This window comes from Amphiura filiformis, chromosome 8 (genome assembly GCF_039555335.1).
Source record: "Amphiura filiformis chromosome 8, Afil_fr2py, whole genome shotgun sequence".
Lineage (NCBI taxonomy): Eukaryota > Metazoa > Echinodermata > Ophiuroidea > Amphilepidida > Amphiuridae > Amphiura > Amphiura filiformis.
The window spans coordinates 26,811,690-26,836,676 of NC_092635.1; the positions used below are offsets into that span (position 1 = coordinate 26,811,690).

Below are 24,987 nucleotides of genomic sequence, written 5' to 3' on the forward strand. Positions count from 1 at the left end.
ACCAAGACTCAAAATAGAGAATCTACAGCCTGTCTAAAAAAAAATTGTGCAAGTGAAAAGCGCTCTCTTTGGCAATTAGAAAATGCCGTTATGACAAGATGCTTACATTAACGTCAAGGCCGTAGTCTTAGCTCTCAAATGCCGTTTGGTCTGTTCAATTTGGTTATATTAATTTCACGATATGTTCAGCTAACAACGAAAGGGTAAAATCCCACTTGTGCCACTTTTACCATTTTACTATAGGGAAAAGGGCTGCACATGTAAATCAATGATAGCATCAAGTTTATCAAGAGTTCCTTCGTGAAATCAAAAGAATGCATCAAATACACAACAATACAAAATTGTTTTTAATGTTTTTACTGTTTTATCATGATACAAGACTAATGATTCTCTTTTTCAACTTAAAACAGATTAAAAGATAAATAAATATTTCACATTCTACTGTAAAATTAAATACATGTGCAAGTCAATGATTTTATCATGGTAAATACTGTTCTCTTTGTCACTCAAGACATGTTAAAAGACAAACAAATATTGCACACTTATAGGTTAATGAACACGTATCACTTGTTGGGGGAGATAATTATTAGACAAAATAATGCACGCACGATGATGTTGATGCGTCTAATGCACGAACCCCGAAGGGGGGAGGGCGCATAATTGACGCATCAAATCAGCTATCATTGATTTATATACATGTACAGCCTTCTTCCCTAGTAAAAGTGGCACAATTGCGATTTTATACCCTTTCGTTGTTAATTAAACATATCTCGAGGTTGAAAAAAAAGCAAATTGAAAAGAACAAACGGCATTTGAGAGCTAATACTGTGCCCTTGATGTTGATGTAAGCATCATGTCACAACGGTATTTTTTAATTGCCAAAGAGGGCGATTTTCACTTGCACAATTTTTTTTTTGAGACAGGCTGTACAAATCAAAGAGATGTCTAATTATTGTTTATTCGCCTCATTTGGTTCAATAAGTTGGTGACTCCACCCGGGACTCCACACAAGATTCGGGTTATATATCAAAAGGGCATTTCGTGATCCACAGCATCATCCCCATTTTTCTCAAAAAAGTTGAGATTTTTATATCACTGGAAACCTCTGGCTACATAATGTTTATGTACAAAAAAAATTCGCAGATTAATTCGTTTAGCAAAGATATCGTCAAATTTGAATTTCGTTCTGGTATACCAGAACGAAATTACAACACATTGTCTATGGAGCAGTGTAATACACATAACATGCATAACTCGCAAACGCAAAATCGGAATCAACTTATATTTTGGGAATAAGCCCTTTTCGTGGATATCTACTGAAAAATGTCATAAAAAGAGGATGCTAGGATCACGAAATACTCCTTTAATAGTATAAATGTTTTAATTCTCCCACAGAATTATTCCCTTTCCATTACATGCTTAAAGATTAGCCTTGATATTTGGGTACTGCGGCTGAAGCAGGGAAATCAAAATCATTCAATAACATGATAAAGAAATAAAAATGTAGGCCTATTACAATTTAAAATCTGGAGACTTTAATCAAGAGAAGAAGATATTTTTAATATTGTCGCTATAGATCACGGTCATTACATGTTTTATGTTCCAGTGTGACGATTTGAACAGGACAAAGAAAATAATATACATTGTAAAAAAATATCTCGAAATAAAATCAAATAAAGGACCGACTGTGAATGTTGTCATTCATTCAGGTGTAGTAATAAACGAGGATGAATTTGAAATTACAATCTGATCTGGACTTTACTTTTGATGAGTGGCAATATTTCATATCTGCAGGGATGTATCATCAGGCCGACTGATTTACTGGCGGCAAAAATTCGTTGACCTCTGAAGCGAATGTTATGTCGGGGGAGGGCACGCTACATGTGCCTGTCAATAGGCCCCCTTTTGAAATCAGCTTATACCTAATACCCCATTTTAAAGTCATTATGTATTAAGGCCCGGGTATCAAGGCTAGAGGTATGATGCTTCATAACCCAAGGATCACCCAAGGATTCGACTCTCACCTATGAGGTATATAATGTTTGCTAAAATATAATTCATAGTTAAAGCCATCACTTGAAAAACAGATGCGACATTCTATAAACTGAGCAATTGTAGTCCTAAAATGTAGGGCACATTGGGTGGCCTATGGGAAAATCAGACCTTAATTTGTCCAACTGCCTCTGTGGCCTAGCATGGATTCAAAAACAACGAAGTAACAGATCGCTGGTTCGAGCCTAAGTATAAATCTTCACTAGACCATGACATGCCAAAAGTTGAGGATAGACTTTTGGTACGCTGGCAGTAACTCCTCTAGAGGTCATTGAACTTGTACAGATCGAACTCCAAACTTGTTCAAATTGTGATTAAAGCGATACCAATGTATTTCTTTTGTAGGACTCAGAAAATGTATAGTTTGACATATGTGGGATGTTTCATTGTCTATAGGATCATATAGGATCAGCCTCAGACAACGGACTATACCCAAAATAACCCAATTAATGACCATGCGCAAAACACGACTAGTGTAGCTTAGTGTATGCAAAGCTCGATAGGCTTTTTTGCAACTCAACAAGCTTGCGACAATCTCGACAAGCGTGACTCGATAATATTGTCCAGTGATGTGGCGTTCTATACTGTTTTTATGTATAGCGCTTTCAGCGGTCAGAATAGCTCCAGATCGAGCTCAATATAATAGTGACCAATAATTGGTGCCTATATATACATATGTCTGCTGATTGTCTCTGGTTTGAATATGGGTGAATTGACGTTTAAATGGCATCTGCAATTTTCACTTTTATTAAATGAAATGATCGTTTTGTCTTTTTCACAATGTCGGAATTTGTACAATTTTTGTGAAGACTTTTAAATACGTTTATAACATCAACTTCAAAGGAAAATGGCAACTATAACAGAGACAATGATGTCGACAATGAACATTTCATGCCAGGAGTATTTTGAATATTTCAATAAGTCTTGTTATAATTCTTCCAATTCTTCCATGATGTCGACGTCGGCGACGAAAGCGACACCGACGAAATCAGCCAATAACAGTTGGGATGACGCGACATGGATTCTAACAAGTGCATTTGTTATATTTACAATGCAATCAGGTAAGTTAAGAATAAGAATTTTGCTTTCTACTGAAGATAACATTTTTAATGTACATACATACTAAAGACTTGCTCTCTGCTGAAGATGGAATTTTTAATGCATGCATGCCAAAGACTTGGTTTCTACAGCATAAAGATATATCACTTTTTAATGCATGTATTACAGACTGAAGATAACATTTTTAATGCATTCATGCCAAATACTTACTTTCTACTAAAGGTAACACTTTTGATGCATACATGCTAACGACTTGCTTTCTGCCGAAGATAACACTTTTGATGTATATGTATGCCAAAGACTTGCTTTCTACTGAAGATAACAATATTCATGAACATGCATGCTAAAGACTTGCTTTCAACTAAAATAGGGCACTTTGCAAGCAAAAGACTTGCTTTCTACTGAAGATAGCATTTTTAATGCATGCATATCAAAGACTAGCTTTCTACTGAAGATAGCACTTTTAATGTATGCATATCAAAGATTTGCTTTCTACTGACGATAGCACTTTAACGTAAAAGACTTGCTTTCTACTGAAGATAGCACTTTTAATGCATGCATACCAAATACTTGCTTTCTACTGAAGATAGCACTTTTAATGCATGCATATAAAGACTAGCTTTCTACTGAAGATAGCACTTCTAATGTATGCATGTCAAAGACTTAATGCTTTCTACTGAAGATAACACTTTAATGCATGTATACCAAATACTTGCTTTCTACTGAAGAGAGCACTTTTAATGCCAAAGAATTGCTTTCTACTGAAGATAACACTTTTAATGCATGCATACCAAAGATTTGCTTTCTACTGAAGAGAGCACTTTTAATGCCAAAGACTTGCTTTCTACTGAAGATAGCACCTTTAACGCATGCATACCAAATACGGTACTTGCTTTCTACTGAAGATAGCACCTTTAATGCATGCATACCAAATACTTGCTTTCTACTGAAGATAGCACCTTTAGTGCATGCATGCCAAAGACTTGCTTTCTACTGAAGATAGCACCTTTAATGCATGCATGCCAAAGACTTGCTTTCTACTGAAGATAGCACCTTTAATGCATGCATGCCAAAGACTTGCTTTCTACTGAAGATAGCACTTTTAATGTATGCATACCAAAGACTCACTTTCTACTTTTAATGGTTACTCTGGCCCTTCGTATAATAAACTAATACATACAAAATAAAATCAAGCCGAAAAATATGTCTTATTTATATTGAACTTTAAAGATAAAAAGTGAAAAATATTATATCTGGTCAGTTTTGGAATGTTTCGAGTTTGTCAAGATGATGTGCTTGAATAGATAGCGTGGTGATCCGCAGACCACAAATTATAGGCGTAAACTCAATGGTTCCTGGTTTCCATAGATTTGTTATGCTATGGTTATTTTGTAATCCTTTTAGTACAGGACTGAGGAGCAACACCTTTTCATTTAGCATGTTTAGAGGAGCTTTTACAGAGAAAAGAGGAGAAATTATGGAGTGTTACTGCTAAATTTGTATGTTCAAAGGGCGTAACTCTTTCAAAATGATTACAAAATACTTCCAAAATATCTCGATCAAATGTGATTCACTCGTCCAAAAAATCCTCTAATATAGAGACCTTGTACTTTATGGACTGTATAAAGCATAAAACAATTCATATGATGTGCACATTTTTGGCTTCGTTCCCGTAATAAGATAAAGGGATTTCAAGATATAATCTGGATGGATATATAATAATGGTTACAATAATGATATTTATTGAAGAGGGTGCACAAAATAATATAATATATACCTAAATGTCATGAAAAATTCACACATATTCATGAAAACCGCACAGGTTAGGATTTCGACGTTGTATCAACGTTGATACAACGTTGTATCAACGTTGATGTCCATTTGCATATACAATGTGATTTCAACCTGATTTCAACGTCGAAATCGGACGTTGATACAACGGCGATACAACGTCGAACTTCAACCTGTATTGCCCACTGGATTAACATAAAGTGATAAGAAATGTCATTATGTTAGATTTCAAACAAAACATTTAGATTTTTTGACCTGTGTTTCCTTGAAATTATTGCTACACCATAGACAAAATTATGGTAAAGTCCGCATACCTGGATACTCTTGGTTCAGTATACTCTTCATTAACTTTTATGGTTAATGCTTCATGCAATCGTTTTACTATGTTGTTTGTTTGTTTGTTTGGCTGGTGTGTTTTTTGGGGGGGGGGGGGGTGGAATACACCCCATAGTCTTTTTTCGAAATTCTAAATCAAATTCTATAAATGAATCATGGGGAGAGTGCATGGAAGTGTGAATTGAACCCACAGAAATATGTTATCAATTAAAATTAGACTTTTGTCCCCCCCCACTCAATGTCCCAACAAACGCTATACCGACGGAAATCGAACCCACAACCTCATGCATCAAAGGCTAATATCCTAACTACCTATCGGCTTCAATCAGTGGGAAATATATTTTTAAGACGTTACGGGCGTCCTTATATAATGGATAAACATCCAATCATTTGAGCTCGCACATCACAGTTGATTCCGACACAAGAATTAAACGAATCAATGTTTTTACAGGAAATCTGACGTTATGGGCGTCCTAGCCAACATTTTTCTTGTTAATTTCTTTTGCAAAACGTCATCATGGTCATTAAAGATTTCTTCACATCTTGACCAGGAGCAGCGTTGATATATAAGCTCTCGCAGATCTGACAAACTGACCGACCTCAATGACATAGAAATAGATAAATATAGTGGAATAATGCGGAATAACGTGGAACAGTGCGACATCATGTTTTGTTTTTATCTCATGCAAACAAAGTTCTGTTAATTGATTCATAAAACAATATAATAATGGCAAGAGTAACCGAAATTATGATGTCGACATTAAACATTTCTTGTGAGGAATATTTTGAATATTGCAACAGAACTCGTAATAATTCTTCTGGGGAAAAAATGCCGACGTCGCAGGAGCCGACGTCGACAACTTCAAAGTCGACACAACAGAACAATAGTTGGGATGACGCGACTTGGATCCTAACTAGTTCATTCGTTATATTTACAATGCAATCGGGTGAGTCAGTTTAAGTTTTGAGTACGGATTAATTTTGAGTAGGGCACGGTGGCTCAGTGGATACGGTCTTGCACTCATGAGAGCTTGCTCGACGTGCATGGGTTCGAGTCCCCGTCCCGCCACCGTGTTGTGCCCTTGGGCAAGGCGCTTTGCCTCGCTTGCCTCACCCACCCAGGTGTAATGGGAAGCTGTTAGGGGTAGTCACAGTCGTTGTACTGATGAACCCTACGCCATTTGTAGGCTGCAAACGTGGTTCAGACATATTCTAATGACGGCTGAATAAATGTAAAGCGCTTTGAGGCTGTTTACGGCATAAGGCGCTATATAAATATCTACATTTATTTATTCCTGATTTTTAGTAAGGCTCTCTGGCCGCGCGATATCTGACTGGCCCAAAGCCGCCCAAAGAATGTGGATGAAGTTATATATAATGTAGGAATATGTAATGATAACATAGGAAATTTCATTATAAAAAGAGTAGCTAAGGAAATCGTAAAACCTCTTACAAGCATATTTAATATGTCAATCTCAACAGGTATTGTTCCTGAAAAACTAAAAATAGCTAAGGTTATACCAATATACAAAAAACAAGAAGCTGAAGTCTTCTCCAATTATAGACCAGTGTCACTTTTACCATGTTTTTCAAAGATTTTAGAAAGACTTGTATTTGATAAATGTGTTAACTACATAGATACTCACGAAATCCTTAATGACAAACAATTTGGATTTCGATCCAACCACTCTACCTATATGGCTATATTACAGCTGGTGGATAAAATTAATACAGCAGTGGACAAAAATAAAGCAACTATTGGAATTTTCTTAGACTTATCAAAAGCGTTTGATACAATTGACCACAAAATACTTCTTCATAAATTAGAGCATTATGGATTTCGTGGTGTGGTATTGGAATGGCTTACAAATTATCTAAGTAATAGAAAGCAATATGTATCCTACAACACGTGTGACTCACAACTTAAAGATATTGTATGTGGTGTTCCGCAAGGATCAATATTAGGTCCACTATTTTTTATATTATATGTTAATGATATCACTAGTACCTCTAATATTCTGGATTTTATACTATTTGCTGATGATACCACTATCCTTTACTCGCATGAAAATATTGAGAATCAAACAAATGTCGTGAATGCTGAATTGAAAGAAGTAAGCAATTGGTTTAGAGCAAACAAGTTATCAGTAAATGCAAGCAAAACAAATTATATGTTATTAGGAACGCCTCATATGACATCAGTCAAAGTGCAGCAAGATTTAAACATCGTCCTAAACAACACACTATTGGACCGAGTGAAACATACCAAATTTTTAGGTGTCTTAATAGATGAAAACCTCACCTGGAAATGTCATATTGACTGCGTTTCCAAAACTTTGTCGAGAAATATTGGTATCATGAACAAATTAAAACACTTTATTCCTGATCGAATATTATATACCTTATATTGTACTTTTATTTTGCCGTACCTCAATTATGGAATTCTAATCTGGGGAATACATGTAAACTTTATTTAGATAAACTGACCAAACTCCAAAAATGGGCAATAAGAACAATTTCTAATAGTCATTATAGAAGTCATACCAGACCTTTATTTGCCAAATACAACATTTTAAATATAGAAGATATGTATTCTCTTGAACTTGGTGTATTTATGTACAAGAATTCCATACATGAGTTACCCAATTCATTTAATGAGTATTTTACAAAACGTTCTGACATCCATGACTACCAGACAAGACGAAATAATGATCTCCAGTTAACAAAAAATAAAAGAGTTTTTTCCGACCATTCCATTCGAACGAGCGGGCCCATACTTTGGAACTCTCTAGATAAAAAAATTAAAGACTCAAAGTCCATAAAACATTTCCGCAAACACATTAAACAAAAACTTATCTCTAAGTACAATTAGGCCATTCTCGAGCACTGTAATTTGTCATGTCTGTTAGTCATTTTATTTATTTTGTTGATTTCATAATCTTTGTTTTGTTTTTTTCGTAAGGAAAGGCAATTCTCAGGCCTTATTGGCCTTCCTGCCTTTTCCGCCATATTGTGTTTCTTTATTTTTGATGTAGTTGTATATTTTTATATATGGAAATAAATGAATGAATGAATGAATGAATGAATGTAAATTTATGTGTACATGATGGAAAACTTACTGATTAAATTTAAAGATCAGAGTGGCTGCTTTCCAGGCTGATAATAATCTAGCTCGCCAGTGCATCATTTCCAAAGGCAAATTTATGGCAATATTAGCAATTTTGGGGGTCCTTTAGAGCTAAAATTATGAAAATCAATTCTCTTTCAGCGTTTTTGGTCAAATTCATGGTCTTTTGGAGCTGCACAGTCCAAAGAAGGGTCTTTTCCGGGAGCATATTCTACCCGTATGGTCATTTGGGTAAAGAACCCTCCCTCCCTGGCACTCTCATATATTCGGTTTAATATGTTATTGTAGGCCTATATATATTTGATATTTAGCGTTATCTTTTAATGTCACTTAAGCCATGTTCAGACTCTGAGCTACCTCTGAGGTATAAAAGAGGGTAAATCAGGGGGACATCCCTTTGGTTTATGTCCTTGCAATTAAACTATGGGCTTCATGTTACGACAGCGACAATATACAGTTTCAGGAAAGAGGGCCTTTGCCGCCATTGATAATCCTAGAGCAGGGTAGAAAATGCTTTTTAATAAATAAAGTAAAAGGTATAATAGGACAGTGCATATTAGACTCAAAATTAAAGAGAAAATCACTGTTGGCATTCTATAGAAAATGTTACAATGAATTTTCTTAGGTCAAAGTTATGAATAAAATATTGGAAAATACCATAATTTTTCACTTTCATAATTTTTTTTATTACTCAAACAAATCGCCAGTTTACTTCGTACACATGCCCAAAATATTGACCCCTCCCCCTCTTACCTATACGCTTTGTACGTAATTGAATTAAAATGGAGACCCTGGGCCTGGAAAATGCACACTAATATACTCTATATGTAGAACCTTAAATAGTTGTATAAAGAACTTTGGTTTTTTTTTTCATTTTCATCAAGAACACATTTATCTTATGGGTGCTACATACAGGAAAGCCAAGAGCCCATTTCCCCCCTAAGAGTGAATGGCAAAAATCTTTATGATCAATTGTAGGATTTGTTTATGCATGGAGATATACACGTACAGACATTTTGCAAATGGTTTATACTCGCAGGTTTCTTGACCACAACAATTTAAAATTCAAAAGGTCGAGAGCCAGGCCTATATACAATGTAGAGATGACTATAATAAAATATATGCATACCTTAGCAAACTGACGGATTGGTTGAGATGATGATATTATTTTAATAAGTCATTCGGTTATTGTTTAATGTAATGTTATGTTAATGTCTGACATCAACAATCAAAGCGCATTGATTTATAATTCTTAATTTGAAACGGACTTCATTAAATATCGTTTTCTAGTAATTACGATAATGTAAATTAGTATCACGGATAATTATTTCAAAAGAAAATAGGTAAGATTCAATCCATTCAAACTTGTCATCCACAATAAACATCATTAAGTAAAGAAATTATTGACCAGTGCTTAATTTATTATTGAACAATTTATATAAGGATCGATATTTCTTGAAATAGCCTAAAACGTCCAGTTAGTGCGAATCATATTATTACATTGACAGGGTGTCCCATAAAAAATTACCGGGCGAATGAATTTGGACGTAAGTCGAGAAAGACATTGGAATACAAAATTCTAAACATCAACTGGAATCGGTTGACTAATTGCGAAGAAATGAGCGATTACATAACGCATGCGTTAATTCACTTCATTCAAGTTTGAAAGAAAGATCATTCAAGTCATTGCGCACTAGTGAAATCCTTTTCGTTCTTTTTAAACAATCTGTTCCTTGCAGAACATTTAATTAGGTTTTGTTCAAATTAGAAAACCTGCACGATATTGAAAATGAAAGCTTGCATGTAAGATCATGCTCAGTACTTGTAAATATCTTTTTTTGTTGTTAATGTTGATATAAATGGTGCATAAAGAATTATTGCATAAAGAATTCCGGCTGGCTTAAAAAAATTCTCACACGCATTACTGTTTTGGAATATTTCCAAGATATTGTAATGCAAAGTTTAAATCTATTAAAACTTCAACATCAATGTTGCATGGTATCACAAATCACACGTAAAGCTGTAAGCACTTGTTCATTGTCATTCTTGGCTCAAATGTTTGCAGAAATCAAAGTTTCTCGAACAAACTGTTATTCATCTTCAGTGAAAGCATGAATAACATAACACCGTCGGATTATAAATAGATAATGTAGACTAAATTTAATGAGATACACAAACTTTAGGAAGCGATGAGCGAGTATGAAAAAAGCACATACCGTATTGATCAAACTTGGAATGAACTGCGTTGATGTGTGCATTTAATATGTAATCGTTAATTTTTTCACAACCAGTCAACCGAATCAAATAAAATTTTTGTATGTGATGTACAACAAAATAGGCTATGCGTTACATTTTTAATTTTTTGATTTTGATGTCTACTTCTCGACTAACGTTCAATTTTATTCACCCGGTAATTTTTATGGGACACACTGTATATATTGGACGAGACTGCAAACGAAATCGACCATTATTGGAACGACACCTTAACTATCCTAATGACGTTTGATACTTAAGATTTTATGGATATAGCAAAAGTGAAACACCTTGACCTGAATCGACGACTATATGAGACCGTACATCACGAATCAGCCGTAAAGTCGGCCCCGGTAATTTTGTTTTATTTCGTGTTTAGAAAATACATATCATAAACTTTAAAATGGTATATCATTTGACTTCAAACGATATCAAAAGCAAGGTTATGGTTTGTTGAACTCTGCTCCTTCAACAAAATGGTACCTTTTTCGGTTCTACATGTGTCTCTTTTTCCAAATTGCTGGTAATAAATATCAAACAGTCATAATCGGCGGTCATTTCAAATCATCCCCAAGTCAACGAGGTTCAGGAATGTCCTCTCATTGTTAATTGTTGGTTATACATACCTAGATAAACAGGATTTAGGCAAAGCAATCATAGACTAGAGCTATAAAGGAGCTATAGAAATAGGTAGCAGACTATCATCCTCTTCAGCAATAGGATTATTGATTGTTTTAAACGGTGTTTGACTCGTACTATCAAAATGAGAAACTTGTCGCAGCAAATTGAGGTACCTATGAATACGATCTTCACGCACATTTTACACTGTAACTCAGAATACAATTTGCCGACTTTACGGCTCATTCGTAGTGTACGGCCACATATGGTGTTTTATAAGATTGTGTGTAATAGTTTGGGCTTTTTATGGCTTTTGTAAAAAGGACGATGAACGGGAGGAAAAAGAAGATTTGCTTACACAATATTACTATGATAGAAAACGAGGAAATTCGATGACCCTGGTTGATAACACTATTTTTTATAACATGTAAAATGAAGGTGGTGTTATCTTCAGAGCTATAGAGATCAAGGCAAAACCAGAAAGGCAGGTCAAATTACAATCCGAGATTTTAAAACATCAATCACATTTGTACCATTTTGGATGGTTAGCCGCGCAGTGTAAATATCATCATATCAAGACTTGAGCAAGTACCAAAATAACCTTCCTACTTGCCAAAATTATAGAGAAAAGTCGCTAATTTTAATTGATAATATTTTTATAATAAAAGGTACCAAAATCAGTTTTATAAAGGTGATATAGGCCTATAAGGAGAGAAAAATTTGTCCTCAATGTTTGAAAATGTATTTATTAATATTTAGCCTATATCGTTGTATGTTTCAGGTTTTGGCTTGCTAGAATCCGGACTAGTTTCCAGAAAGAATGAAGTAAATATTATGGTGAAGAACGCAGTGGATGTTTTATTTGGCGGGCTTTCTTATTGGATGTTTGGGTACGCTTTTAGTTTCGGAAATGAGCCGGGTTCTAACCCATTTTGTGGTAAGTTTATTTCAATATTGTTTGTTTGTCTGTTTGTCTGTGGGGCATGGTGCATGTTTTGAACACGTTTCTGGAAATCATTGTGATGAATGAGATGAAGTATACATACTCTGCAAAAACGCCGGTGTTGAATATGCAACACCGAGCTGGTGTTGAAGCTTCTGGTGTTAATTTACGGTGTTAGATTTGATTGATCAACACCATGCATAAGGTGTCAATACAAAATCTTAAATGTGCGCTGCGTGGACTTGTTTTGTAGATCTAAGTGATCTATTATTTATTTGGGTGGAAACCAACAGAAGCAACAGAAACAATTCACGCTCATTGATTAAGATGTTAACCATGATTAAAGATGATAATTTCAACACCCGTACCAGTGTCCCTTCTACACCAAAGAGTGTGGACCTCTCAGAACACCGCCACAGTATTAAGTACGTTCCATCAACACCCAGTGGTGTTAAATTTACACCACAGTGGTGTTGAATATAGGAAATTCAGGCAAAAGGATCAAATCAACACCCAACGGTGTTGAATAGGAAATTAACACCGGAAAAAGGATCAAATTAGCACTAGGATACAGTGTCAAAATAACACTTCGTAGTGTCAAAATAACACTTAGCAGTGTTTCATTAACACCGAAAAGTGTGGACCTCTCAGAACACCACCCGGTGTTAAAATTAACACCCTCGGTGTTACTTTTAACACCGACGTTTTTGCAGTGTACGGGAAAATATGATCTGCCAAGTGAAATTGGGGTGCTGATTTTTTTATTTGGGCAGTAGCACCTAAGAAGTTGCTTTTTGGGCAAAGGGTAGGTTTTTTTGTCAAACAACGTCAAAAGCTGTACAATTTTATTTTATGTGTCTATGCAAAAGTGGCTTTTACTTGTGGACATCAGCACCCCGCACTATTATAAATCTCAGAACAAAAAAAAAAATGATCGAACACTTTAGGCCAATTGGAATTGGTTCCAAGCGTCTAATATTGGAATGCACAATATGTGTTCATCATCACCACAATCAGCTGGCAATGTTCTCCCAATTCGTGGTGCAGAAGGTATAGGACATGTGGATAATTAGGCAACACTAGTATTATAATTCTTTGTTTTAAATGTCTCAAATATACGCAAAGTGCGGCAAGAAGAATATAATAATTTATGCGAATTTTGCCATATTTTCTCTGAGATTAATTAGTAATAGCGGTTGTTCTTTTTTTTTTTACCAAAGCGAGTCCTGCTCTTAAGGGATCTGCATGGACGGAGCGTTTTAAGCGTTTCGACAGTATTTTTTGTGGGACATGAGAGCACATCATGTCAGACATATCGAATTGCATTCTGAATACGAAGAATGTCTTTCTGATATCAAATAATTTTCATTTTTGAAATTCACGATATAATACAAATTTTATGACAAATTATTAAAATTTCATATTTTTCACATTTTTGATATATAACAGTCCTCGAAGTAAATTTTATAAATCTAATGATATATTCTTAAAGTGTATGTAGCTGGGAGGAAAAGCCGACGATCAATTGAAAATTTTGATCTTTCATATTGAAGATATGGATTTTTTTTCCCAAAACGACCTAATTTTTTTGGTGTTTTGGGTACTGTTAAATATCAAAAATATCAATTTTTAATGATTTGCCATAAAATGTGTATTACATTGCGAATTTCAAAAAATCGAAATTATTTGATATCAGAAGGACATTCTTCTTATTCAGAATGCAATTCGATATGTCTGATGTGCTCTAATGTCCCACATAATAAATACTGTCGAAACATTCATAACCCATCCCTTGAAAGTGCTCTGATTTGATTAATAACAATGGCTTTTGTTGACTTTTTTTGACCCGTCGTTTTTCAAAAGCTCGGGTTTTAGTTCAGTTAAAAAGCTTAGACACAACATTATCCATTAAGAATACTCCTTATTTAATTATATATGCACTTTTAAGTGTAATTTAATATAGGGCATAGTTTTATATGGTAAGATATTGTTCTTTCTCCTCATCTCTGGTTGGATAAATCCATTGATTATTTATGACAGAAAATACCTTTGTCATAAATGACTATGTACGAAAATGGTAATCAGAATAAAAGTTTATTTTCTAAAGCCGTTTGATGACATCGTGTTCTTAGTTCATGTGTTCAAAATATTTGCAATCATTGCATGCAGTTGTTGACATTGGCAATATGTGCTGTGACGCATACGCTATAATTTCCGAAAGTGAAGAAGATCAAAGATAAACTTTGTATCTATAGAAAATAAACCAAACAAATGCTGTAATCTTGGTAATCACAATTTATGAAATTCAAATGAATATTTCCAACACGTGACCCATTTCCATCGAGCATGAGCCCAGGACATGACCATTCAAACAAAATAATGACGTAGTACAAACTGAAAAACTACCGTAGCTGTCAATTGGGTGAAAAAAAAACCTGTTACATATGCAATTATTTCAAAATTCATATTAAATTGCATGCGCAAAATTCTATATATTTATTATCAAAAAGATGACGAAATATAATTAAGTGTGAGATGAAATACGTGTCTCATTATCATCCTCAACTTGACACAGTTATGTTGAAAAGAACCAGCTATGAAAATAAGTTAATTTCATCTCATTCACGTCCAGGCAGCTGACCATCTTATTGATCTCTAACAAACTTGAGATCGAAACAGGTCACGAAATGTAAACGTAATTTGCTTCAATTCTTGTACCGACATGGTCATTTTATGTATTTGCATGTTTTATCTCCTCAATCTACATTTCCTCCAATTTCATTTCATTGCACGGGAATGCCCAAAGGCTCAAATTTGGTTTAAAAAGTATTCCTCTCATCTCAAGGATTCAGAAAAAGTATAGTTTGACATACTTGCGACATACCGTTCTTAAGCTATAAGCAAAAAGGTCAAATCTTGGGAAGTGCGGCGCTACGGGGGCAGCGCAAGGGGGCCCTAAATATTTTTTCTTTCTCCAGTTTTCCCCCCCACTTTTGAGTCAAAACTCCCAAAATCACGTACATTTCGACTTTTTGTCGATTTTGCCCCCCCCCCTTGAAATTCACTTAGCCCCCCCCACCCCTGAAAAAAATCCTGATGCCGCCACTGATCTGGGGGGAGGTAGTCATTTTTTTGGATACACAGGGGCTAAATATTAAAAATGCTCCGATTTTAACGAGAATGGTCTCAAATTACTCGTCGAATAAAAACCAAGTCAAATAGTTGTAACCATGTATAGGTGTACCCAGGAAACATCACAAAATAGGTTGTGGTCAATATAGGCTGTATTTTGGGGATTGACCTTTATTGCCCAATTTAGTCAAAAACAAAGCATTTTAGACAGTGCAAACGATTCCTTCTTTGACTTGCTCTTACATGACGAGCAATTTGAGACCATTTGCATTGAAAACGGAGCATTTTTAATTTTTGTCCCCTCTGTGGCCAAAAAAATGACCATCCTCAAAGCAAAGATTTGACCTTTGATTTGAAATATTCAGAGCCTTAATTCCAATAGTGCAATGAATTATTTACTCGGCTGTTATCATCGTCGCCATCGACATCAACTAGTAATTGTTGTCTGGTTTGAGAAAACCATATATCTTTTATTTTAATAATTATTTGTCCAAATAAACAACATTATACACATTAAATATTTGATACTTCGTAAACTCCATGGAAACGGCCATCACGTTGATATATCCAACTCAGATACTAAAAGCTTCTTAACATTAATAATCGAAAATCCACCATTACGACCTTTGATTGTTTTATAATTCGTATAAATTGGCGAGCGTGAACTACAATTATTGATCCCTAACATTAATTCTAGGAAAGTTCCACTCTGCTGTCTTTTCCACCAATAACGTCGCTATCATTCATAAACATATAGGTATGTAATATTTTAGTTGGGGAAAAATCTAAGAAGAAAGTGCCAGCATGGTTTGATTACTATTTTTTCAAAACACGCAACGCTTTTTTTTTAAGTTTTCAAAATTATTTACGTTAATTGATATTGATAAGGTCGGTATGACAGCGTGAGGTTAAAAGGTTAAAAGGAAACAAGGCGGTTTTGTGAACAGTTTTTCGTTTGAGATGAATCTTTTACACACTAAACTAATGAAAATGAAATGAAAAGTAATTTAAAAAGAAAATTTGATATCAGAAATTCATCATGTAGCCTATAATTACGTACAATTATAATTTCGATGGTAGTGTGACGGTTTTCCAGATCCCGGCTCTTCACTAAAACAAAAATTATTATTAATTGGCAAACATGTTCATATAAGTTATATATAGTTTACCAAAAGAAACAATTTTAAAGCTCTTTCTTTGCCTGGCATGATCAAAGTAGTGGAAATAATAGTGAGACATTAAGGGATAAATTAGTGAATATGAGCAAAAAACGGTAATCATTGTGCGCGCATGCGGCAAATACAAACGAATTTATAGTTACACATCCACCTACACATCCAGATTTATATTAGATTTGACACATTGGTAAAATAAGTTAATAAATGCAATATAATTTACAACACTTAAATGTCAAGTGGACGGCATAAGGGGTTGGCGGAATAAACGTGAAGAAAACGTGCATGGTTAAAATTAAGAAAATATGGTTTTAGGGCGCCAGCTACGGCGAGCCCCTTATTTGGCATGACTTTGTAAAAAGCTTCTAATTTCGGTCTTGCCAGATTTACCTCGTAACGGTTTTGCTTAAAAGTATGCCCAGCTTACAAATAAAAACACAACTTGCAAACACAAAAACGTTTTAAATCAGTTATATTTTGGCTTTTGGTTTAGGTAAAAACGTTTGAATAACATTAAAATGTCGGGTTAAATAAAGGTCATGAAAACGTTTTAAAACGTTTTGTATGAACACACTACAACAATATTGAACGAATCTTGTTTCTCAACAGCAGTAAAAATTAGCTCACCTTGGGTAGCTTTCTGTCTACAAATCGCTAGACTTTCTTCAGCCCCAATTAACACGTGGGGGCGCTGTTGGATGTGCTATTGAGACTCAGCACCGTCAGACGGTGCAGGACGTCTCAATAGCGAGGTGTACACTGCTGGTAGGTGATACCGGCCGCCGTCTCTGTTCAGGGTGCTTCTGTTTTGCCTGATGTGAGCCGCTTCCCGGACGCCTCTACCAACCCATGACGGATCAGTATCCAAGATTACTACAACAATATTTCTAAAATGTTTTCAAAAATGTTATTGTGAACTATTTTTGCAAACATTTTTTGCCAAATATTTTGTCAACACTTAAATAACATTATGTTAAAATATTTTCCCCCAGCAAACACAGAAATGTTCTTAAAATGTTTTTTTCAACCCCAAAATAACATTCTGTTTTAATGTTTTGTATCAGGTTTTCAAAAATATTTTTGGAATGTTATTAAAATGTTTTTATACCCTAACCCGACATTTAAACGTTTTCTGACAACATTTTATAACCTTTTGCGAATGATGTCGAAAACGTTTTGTATTTGCTGGGTAGTCTATATACATGTAGTAATGGTAGTATCAAATTTATATTTCAAAACTCACCACCGCAAATTACACATAAACATCACCTAACAACCCCCTGCACCCTATTGGTAATACCCCCAGCCACCCCTATAATGCAAAATTGAGTTATCATCAACACTTTGTGCTCCTGGAGCAAAAAAATAGTTTGTGCTTCTAGAGCACAATAACACTGTAATTTTGGGTTTAGGGCACTGTGGGTTTAGGGTTTACAGGAACTGTAAGTAGGGCCTAATACCCACTCTACATATTAGTTTGTGCTCCAGGAGTACAAAGTGTTGACATTCAATCACGACAGTCAGTCGTGAAAAAGAATCAACATTATTGAGATCCAATATTGACTGACTTACATCAAACATTGTACTGTCAAAATAAGTGTCAAGATATTCGTTACGGTCGTCATTACACGAGTCTCTTGAGGTGCAGCTGTATTCATCAGCAATTATTTGGTTATAGAACAGTTATGAAACGTATACATACTTGACCGTATATAGCTATTTACACGCGCTGTATACTGGTATATGATACAAGTATATACATTTTAATATATGCAAATACATGTAGGTTGTACTGTATGTTTAGTTGTATTTTATGTGCATTTGAAATCTGCAAGTATTAAAATTGTTATCACTCTAACTAAATAAAAAATAGTACAAATTACTAGAGGTTGAGTAAAAAGGGAACAGAGCAACAAAATGAGTCAAATGGAACGCAATAGGCCTATTGATTAAAATTTTACTCTATTATTATTAATCAATATTTGAGCTCAATTCACTTACTTTCTTGTTCTGTTCCCTTTTTAATAATGTTGTCATGCCAATTATAAGTATATTATTATTTCTATTGCTATTATATAGGCCTAGTCTTCTTCTCCGTCGTCATTTGTCTTCTCATCGTTAGTTTAATCAATCAATCGTTCAACCAATCGTTCAATCGTTCAATCAATCGATCAATCAATCGATCAATCAATCAATCAATCAATCAATCAATCAATCAATCAATCAATCAATCAATCAATCAATCAATCAATCAATCAATCAATCGTTCAATCAATCAATCAATCAATCAATCAATCAATGGACGTAGATACTTTATATTATGAATGCGTATCCAGGAGATCAAATTGAAACGTTTTAAGCGGATCCCGCTCTTGATGGAGTCACCCCCCACCCCTGCTCTCTTTCTCTTCCCTTTCCTCCCCGCACACAAACTCTCTTTCTCCTTGTTTGTGCCACCACTTCATAAATATTTTGTCGATAAAATATGAAAAATACATGTAGGGCCTATCAAACATGAATCGAGTTAACACACGTCATTTATTTATTCGACCTATAATTCTGCTTACAATTAAAGTCGAGCAGGATACAGGAAAAGTCGAGCAAGAATTCGACTAAATTATGTCAAATCAAAGACTCGGAAGAAATTCTATAGTCAAATATAGGGGAAATAAGCGAAACCTGCCTTTGCAATCAAAGGCAAAACCACCTTGCCCTTGAAATAAACGTCAGGTCCGGTCCGTATCCAGTATTTATTGTGGGGTGCTTGGGGCTAAAAAGTGGACACTAAATAGGGATGAGTTTAACGTTTTAAACGAAAAATTTTTTTTAATTTTTTTAAAGGCTGAATTTTAACGTTCTTTACAGAAAACAAGTTTGACTTTTTTCGGATAAGCTACCCCGAAGCCACTGACAAATCATCATGTAGACCTATGCTGATAAAAAAAACAGTCTTTGAAAATGTATGAACCAAAATAATTCTTATAAATGACGTTTCTTGTTTTCATTCTAGGAATTGGCTACTTCTTCACGGATTCCACAGACGAAGATGAAATGGGGTGGACGTTTGCTAAATTTGTTTTCCAGGCTTCCTTTGCTACTACAGCAACTACTATTGTATCAGGTATGTTCGTCTCGTGGGGGTGGGTGGGGGCCGCAGCGACTGTCTTTTGGAATTTACAGGAGAGTATTAAATAGCTCTTATTGAGCCTTCAAGGAGAGCTGTTTAGAGCATTTACAATAAAATGTAAGGAGAGGATGTAATGGTCAACTAAGGAGAGCTAAAAATCACTCTCCTGTATCAGATTTAAGGAGAGCAGTAGAGAGTGATTGCTCTCGCTCTCCTCAAAATGCAGTCCGGGGGGGCAAAGGTTGCTTTAAAATCACTAAACATTCCCAAAGTTCTGTAACCAAAAAACTTCATTTCAGGTTTTGATGATTTTGTTATGGAATGTTGACATTTTGTTAAAATATACGGCAAGAAAAGTCTCATGTGAACCTTCGTTGGGTCATTTGGCATCTATACAGTGATCTATAGATATAAAGAACAAAATATAATCATGAAATCATGAAGTTACATGATTTTACTTTTAGACCTCTACTTATTTTTCCGAATTCCGTGATTAACATGACTAACATCAATTTATTTACGGAAAGTAAGTAAGCCAATGTTATTTTGTTATTATTATTTTTGAAATCGCCCCTTAAAATTCAGTGATTTGCTCATCCAGACCATCAAAATTCAGATTTTGGTACCTTTGTCATTGTTATATAGATGTGCTAACATAGCCTGCTAGTGGTTCAGCTAAAAGCCGTGTACGACAAAATAAGGCATTTACATGAAATCTGTAATTTATATACTGACAGTACAATAATTAACTACATGTAGGTCTATTTGGGGTCTCAACTTTGACAATTACTGCTGTTTTCCTCATATTTCTCAATGTTTTTCATTTCAAAAATAGCTAATGACAATTTTAATGCTTAACCTTTATAACAATTTATAAACAACTTTTTTTTTTGCACTTTCACTGGGATCACTGAAAAGGCCTTTAATGATTTATTTTCTGCATACCTGATGGTGACCGGCCGAACTACAACATTAAATTATAAAATTCAACGATTCATGGACACAGTGAAAGCTTATATTTGATCCGTTTCGCAAGATGTAAGATTGATCAATTGCCCGCATCATTTGATACGGTCTGGTGTTTACTTATTTATATTAGAATCCTAAAACATTAATGTTATATCATCATAACATATTCTGCGAAACATCGAGTTAATTAAGCATATCGATATATCGCCTATATAAATCATTTATGTCAAATACTGCTCCATCATAAAGTGATGATGCTAATTTAAGTGTTGTGTAAATGAAAATGTCATTTACATCCTTGTAACTGTAAGCCTTTATATCACTATCTCATCCAAATCTAGACTAACCCAATTTTGCACTTTTTATAGTTTGCTCATGTTGTGCTGTTGTGTTTGTGGCACTTCTCGATAAGTTCAATTAAAATCTTAAACACAATTCAATACATATTCAAGGCTTTTCTGTTATCTTCTGTAGATAGCACTGCCATACGTAGTTTATCAGTGGTGTTATCTTCTGTAGATAGCACTGCTGTACGTAGTTTATCAATGGTGTTATCTTCTGTAGATAGCACTGCCATACGTAGTTTATCAGTGGTGTTATCTTCTGTAGATAGCATTGCCATACGTAGTTTATCAGTGGTGTTATCTTCTGTAGATAGCACTGCTGTACGTAGTTTATCAATGGTGTTATCTTCTGTAGATAACACTGCTGTGCGTAGTTTATCAATGGTGTTATCTTCTGTAGATAGCACTGCTGTACGTAGTTTATCAATGGTGTTATCTTCTGTAGATAACACTGCTGTGCGTAGTTTATCAATGGTGTTATCTTCTGTAGATAACACTGCTGTGCGTAGTTTATCAATGGTGTTATCTTCTGTAGATAGCACTGCTGTACGTAGTTTATCAATGGTGTTATCTTCTGTAGATAGCACTGCTATACGTAGTTTATCAATGGTGTTATCTTCTGTAGATATCACTGCTATACGTAGTTTATCAATGGTGTTATCTTCTGTAGATAGCACTGCTGTACGTAATTTATCAATGGTGTTATCTCCTGTAGATAGCACTGCTGTACGTAGTTTATCAATGGTGATATCTTCTGTAGATAACAATGCTCTACGTAATTTATCAATGGTGTTATTTTCTGTAGATAGCAATGCTGTACGTAATTTATCAATGGTGTTATCTCCTGTAGATAGCACTGCTGTACGTAGTTTATCAATGGTGATATCTTCTGTAGATAACAATGCTCTACGTAATTTATCAATGGTGTTATTTTCTGTAGATAGCAATGCTGTACGTAGTTTATCAGTGGTGTTATCTTCTGTAGATAACGGGCATTATCAATGGTGTTATCTTCTGTAGATCACGCTACTGTACGTAGTTTATCAATGGTGTTATCTTCTGTAGATAACACTGCTGTACGTAATTTATCAATGGTGTTATCTTCTGTAGATAACACTGCTGTACGTAGTTTATCAATGGCGTTATCTTCTGTAGATAGCACTGCTGTACGTAGTTTATCAATGGTGTTATATTTTGTAGATAACACTGCTGTACGTAGTTTATCAATGGTGTTATCTTCTATAGATAGCGCTGTTATACGTAGTTTATCAATTGTGTTATCTTCTGTAGATAGCAATGCTCTACGTAATTATCAATGGTGTTATTTTCTGTAGATAGCAATGCTGTACGTAATTTATCACTATCTCATCCAAATCTAGACTAACCCAATTTTGCCCTTTGTATAGTTTGCTCATGTTGTGCTGTTGGTGGCACTTCTCGATAAGTTCAATTGAAATCTTAAACACAATTCAATACATATTCACGGCTTTTCATCCTGAAATGATATCTTTAGTAATATCAGTCAAAATTAAGTTTAAAACAATACAGAAGGGTCAAATAAAATAAAACTATTAAAACTGCTAGAAACAAACACAATGCATGCATACTAAATCGAACTACAACATCGGTAGATGACACAGAATAAGAATGACATTTTATATAAAGGCTTGTGTTTTTGGACATCAGAAACAAGCACAATATATAATTGTGGCCGTGTTAACGTTATTTGCTGTTGTTAATAACATAAATAACAGTCAAATCAAATTCCAGGGACCACTTTATCATGTCATGAAAACTTAATGAAATCATTTCTGTTTCATTTGACCAGGAATTTAAATTAATTTTCTTTGTTTTTAATAACTATACTTAAATCAAGCAGAAAAAAATAACGATTACATGAAGACTTTTGCGAGGAAAATTGTTGTAGACCTACTATATTAAAATTTGAAACAATTATTATAGCAGATGTAGAGCGTATATTGGTGAAAAGTTGATGGCATTAATAACCGTTAAGGCGACGAAAAAAGAAAACCCTGTTCTACGGGCCCGTCCGACCCCGATTTTGAACAAATTGGGAAAAACATTTCCTGTACAAATGAATGCCGACCCAATTTCGAAATTTTTTTTTGGTATTTTCCCAAATCGCAAAGTATTGACAGATTTTGGTGATTTTTGGGTCATTTCCAAAAAAAAAGAAGAAAAAAAAGCCCGACCGACCGACTCTACTTGAAAGGTCACTCCGCCCGTAGAACTAGTTTTCTTTAATGTGACTCCATAATTGACCAATTCGGAGGTGCTGTGTTTGCCGCATATGTTCAGCTCAAACTGAGTTCGCCATGACATTTCCCTGCTTTCTAACAGAAATTAATATCAATTTTGGTTTATTTCTGATGAAATTTTAATAGATAAGCCGGGTTCGCAATTATTCAGACACTGTAAACTTCAATGCGGGGTTAGTCTGTCCCAAAATGTAAATGCAGCAAAACGGAAAGAATTCACTTAATCCCAGCGGGCATTGAACCTACGATCTCCAGATCAGGCCCATATGGCGGATTATTTCCAAAACAAGGGCCTTTTTACTTTTTAAACCTTTGTCATGTTTGGTTGTCATGGTTGTCAATCCTAACATTTCGTTCGCTGTTAAAACATTTAAAGGAAGTGATCAAACAATTCTATGGAATTGTAGGGCCATCGTTTGCGCTCCTTTTGTAGATAGCACTGCTGTACGTAATTTATCAAAGGTGTTATCTTCTGTAGATAGCACTGCTGTACGTACTTTATCAATGGTGTTATCTTCTGTAGATAACACTGCTGTTCGTAATTTATCGATGGTGTTATCTTCTGTAGATAACACTGCTGTACGTAGTTTATCAATTGTGTTATCTTCTGTAGATAGCACTGCTGTACGTACTTTATCAATTGTGTTATCTTCTGTAGATAGCACTGCTGTACGTACTTTATCAATTGTGTTATCTTCTGTAGATAGCACTGCTGTACGTACTTTATCGATGGTGTTATCTTCTGTAGATAACACTGCTGTACGTAGTTTATCAATTGTGTTATCTTCTGTAGATAGCACTGCTGTACGTACTTTATCAATTGTGTTATCTTCTGTAGATAGCACTGCTGTACGTACTTTATCGATGGTGTTATCTTCTGTAGATAACACTGCTGTACGTAGTTTATCAATTGTGTTATCTTCTGTAGATAGCACTGCTGTACGTACTTTATCAATTGTGTTATCTTCTGTAGATAGCACTGCTGTACGTAGTTTATCAATGGTGTTATCTTCTGAAGATAGCACTGCTGTACGTACTTTATCGATGGTGTTATCTTCTGTAGATAACACTGCTGTACGTACTTTATCAATGGTGTTATCTTCTGTTCGTACTTTATCAATTGTGTTATCTTTTGTAGATAGCACTGCTGTACGTAGTTTATCAATGGTGTTATCTTCTGTAGATAGCACTGCTGTACGTACTTTATCAATGGTGTTATCTTCTGTAGATAACACTGCTGTTCGTAATTTATCGATGGTGTTATCTTCTGTAGATAACACTGCTGTACGTAGTTTATCAATTGTGTTATCTTCTGTAGATAGCACTGCTGTACGTACTTTATCAATTGTGTTATCTTCTGTAGATACCACTGCTGTACGTACTTTATCAATGGTGTTATCTTCTGTAGATAACACTGCTGTTCGTAATTTATCAATGGTGTTATCTTCTGTAGATAACACTGCTGTACGTAGTTTATCAATGGTGTTATCTTCTGTAGATAACACTGCTATACGTAATTTATCAATGGTGTTATCTTCTGTAGATAACAATACTGTACGAAGTTTATCAATGGTGTTTTCTTCTGTAGATAGCAATGCTGTACGTAATTTATCAGTGGTGTTATCTTCTGTAGATAGTACTGCTGTACGTAGTTTATCAATGGTGTTATCTTCTGTAGATAGCACTGCTGTGCGTAGTTTATCAATGCTGTTATCTTCTGTAGATAGCACTGCTGTACAGGGCCGTTCCTATAGGGATTTTGCCGCCCTAGGCAAAGCCTCA

At 34.9% G+C, this 24,987-nt stretch overlaps 1 protein-coding gene across 1 annotated transcript in view; it reads left to right on the forward strand.

The window, feature by feature from the left end:
* The first annotated feature begins 2,882 nt into the window (after positions 1–2,882).
* The window catches only part of LOC140158880 (putative ammonium transporter 2), a 78,703-nt gene continuing 56,598 nt past the window's right edge, over positions 2,883–24,987 (forward strand). Inside the window, 3 exon segments of the mRNA XM_072182142.1 lie at positions 2,883–3,113; positions 12,018–12,173; positions 19,497–19,607. Of these exon segments, the coding sequence (XP_072038243.1) occupies positions 2,900–3,113; positions 12,018–12,173; positions 19,497–19,607 (481 nt within the window). The 5' untranslated portion in view covers positions 2,883–2,899.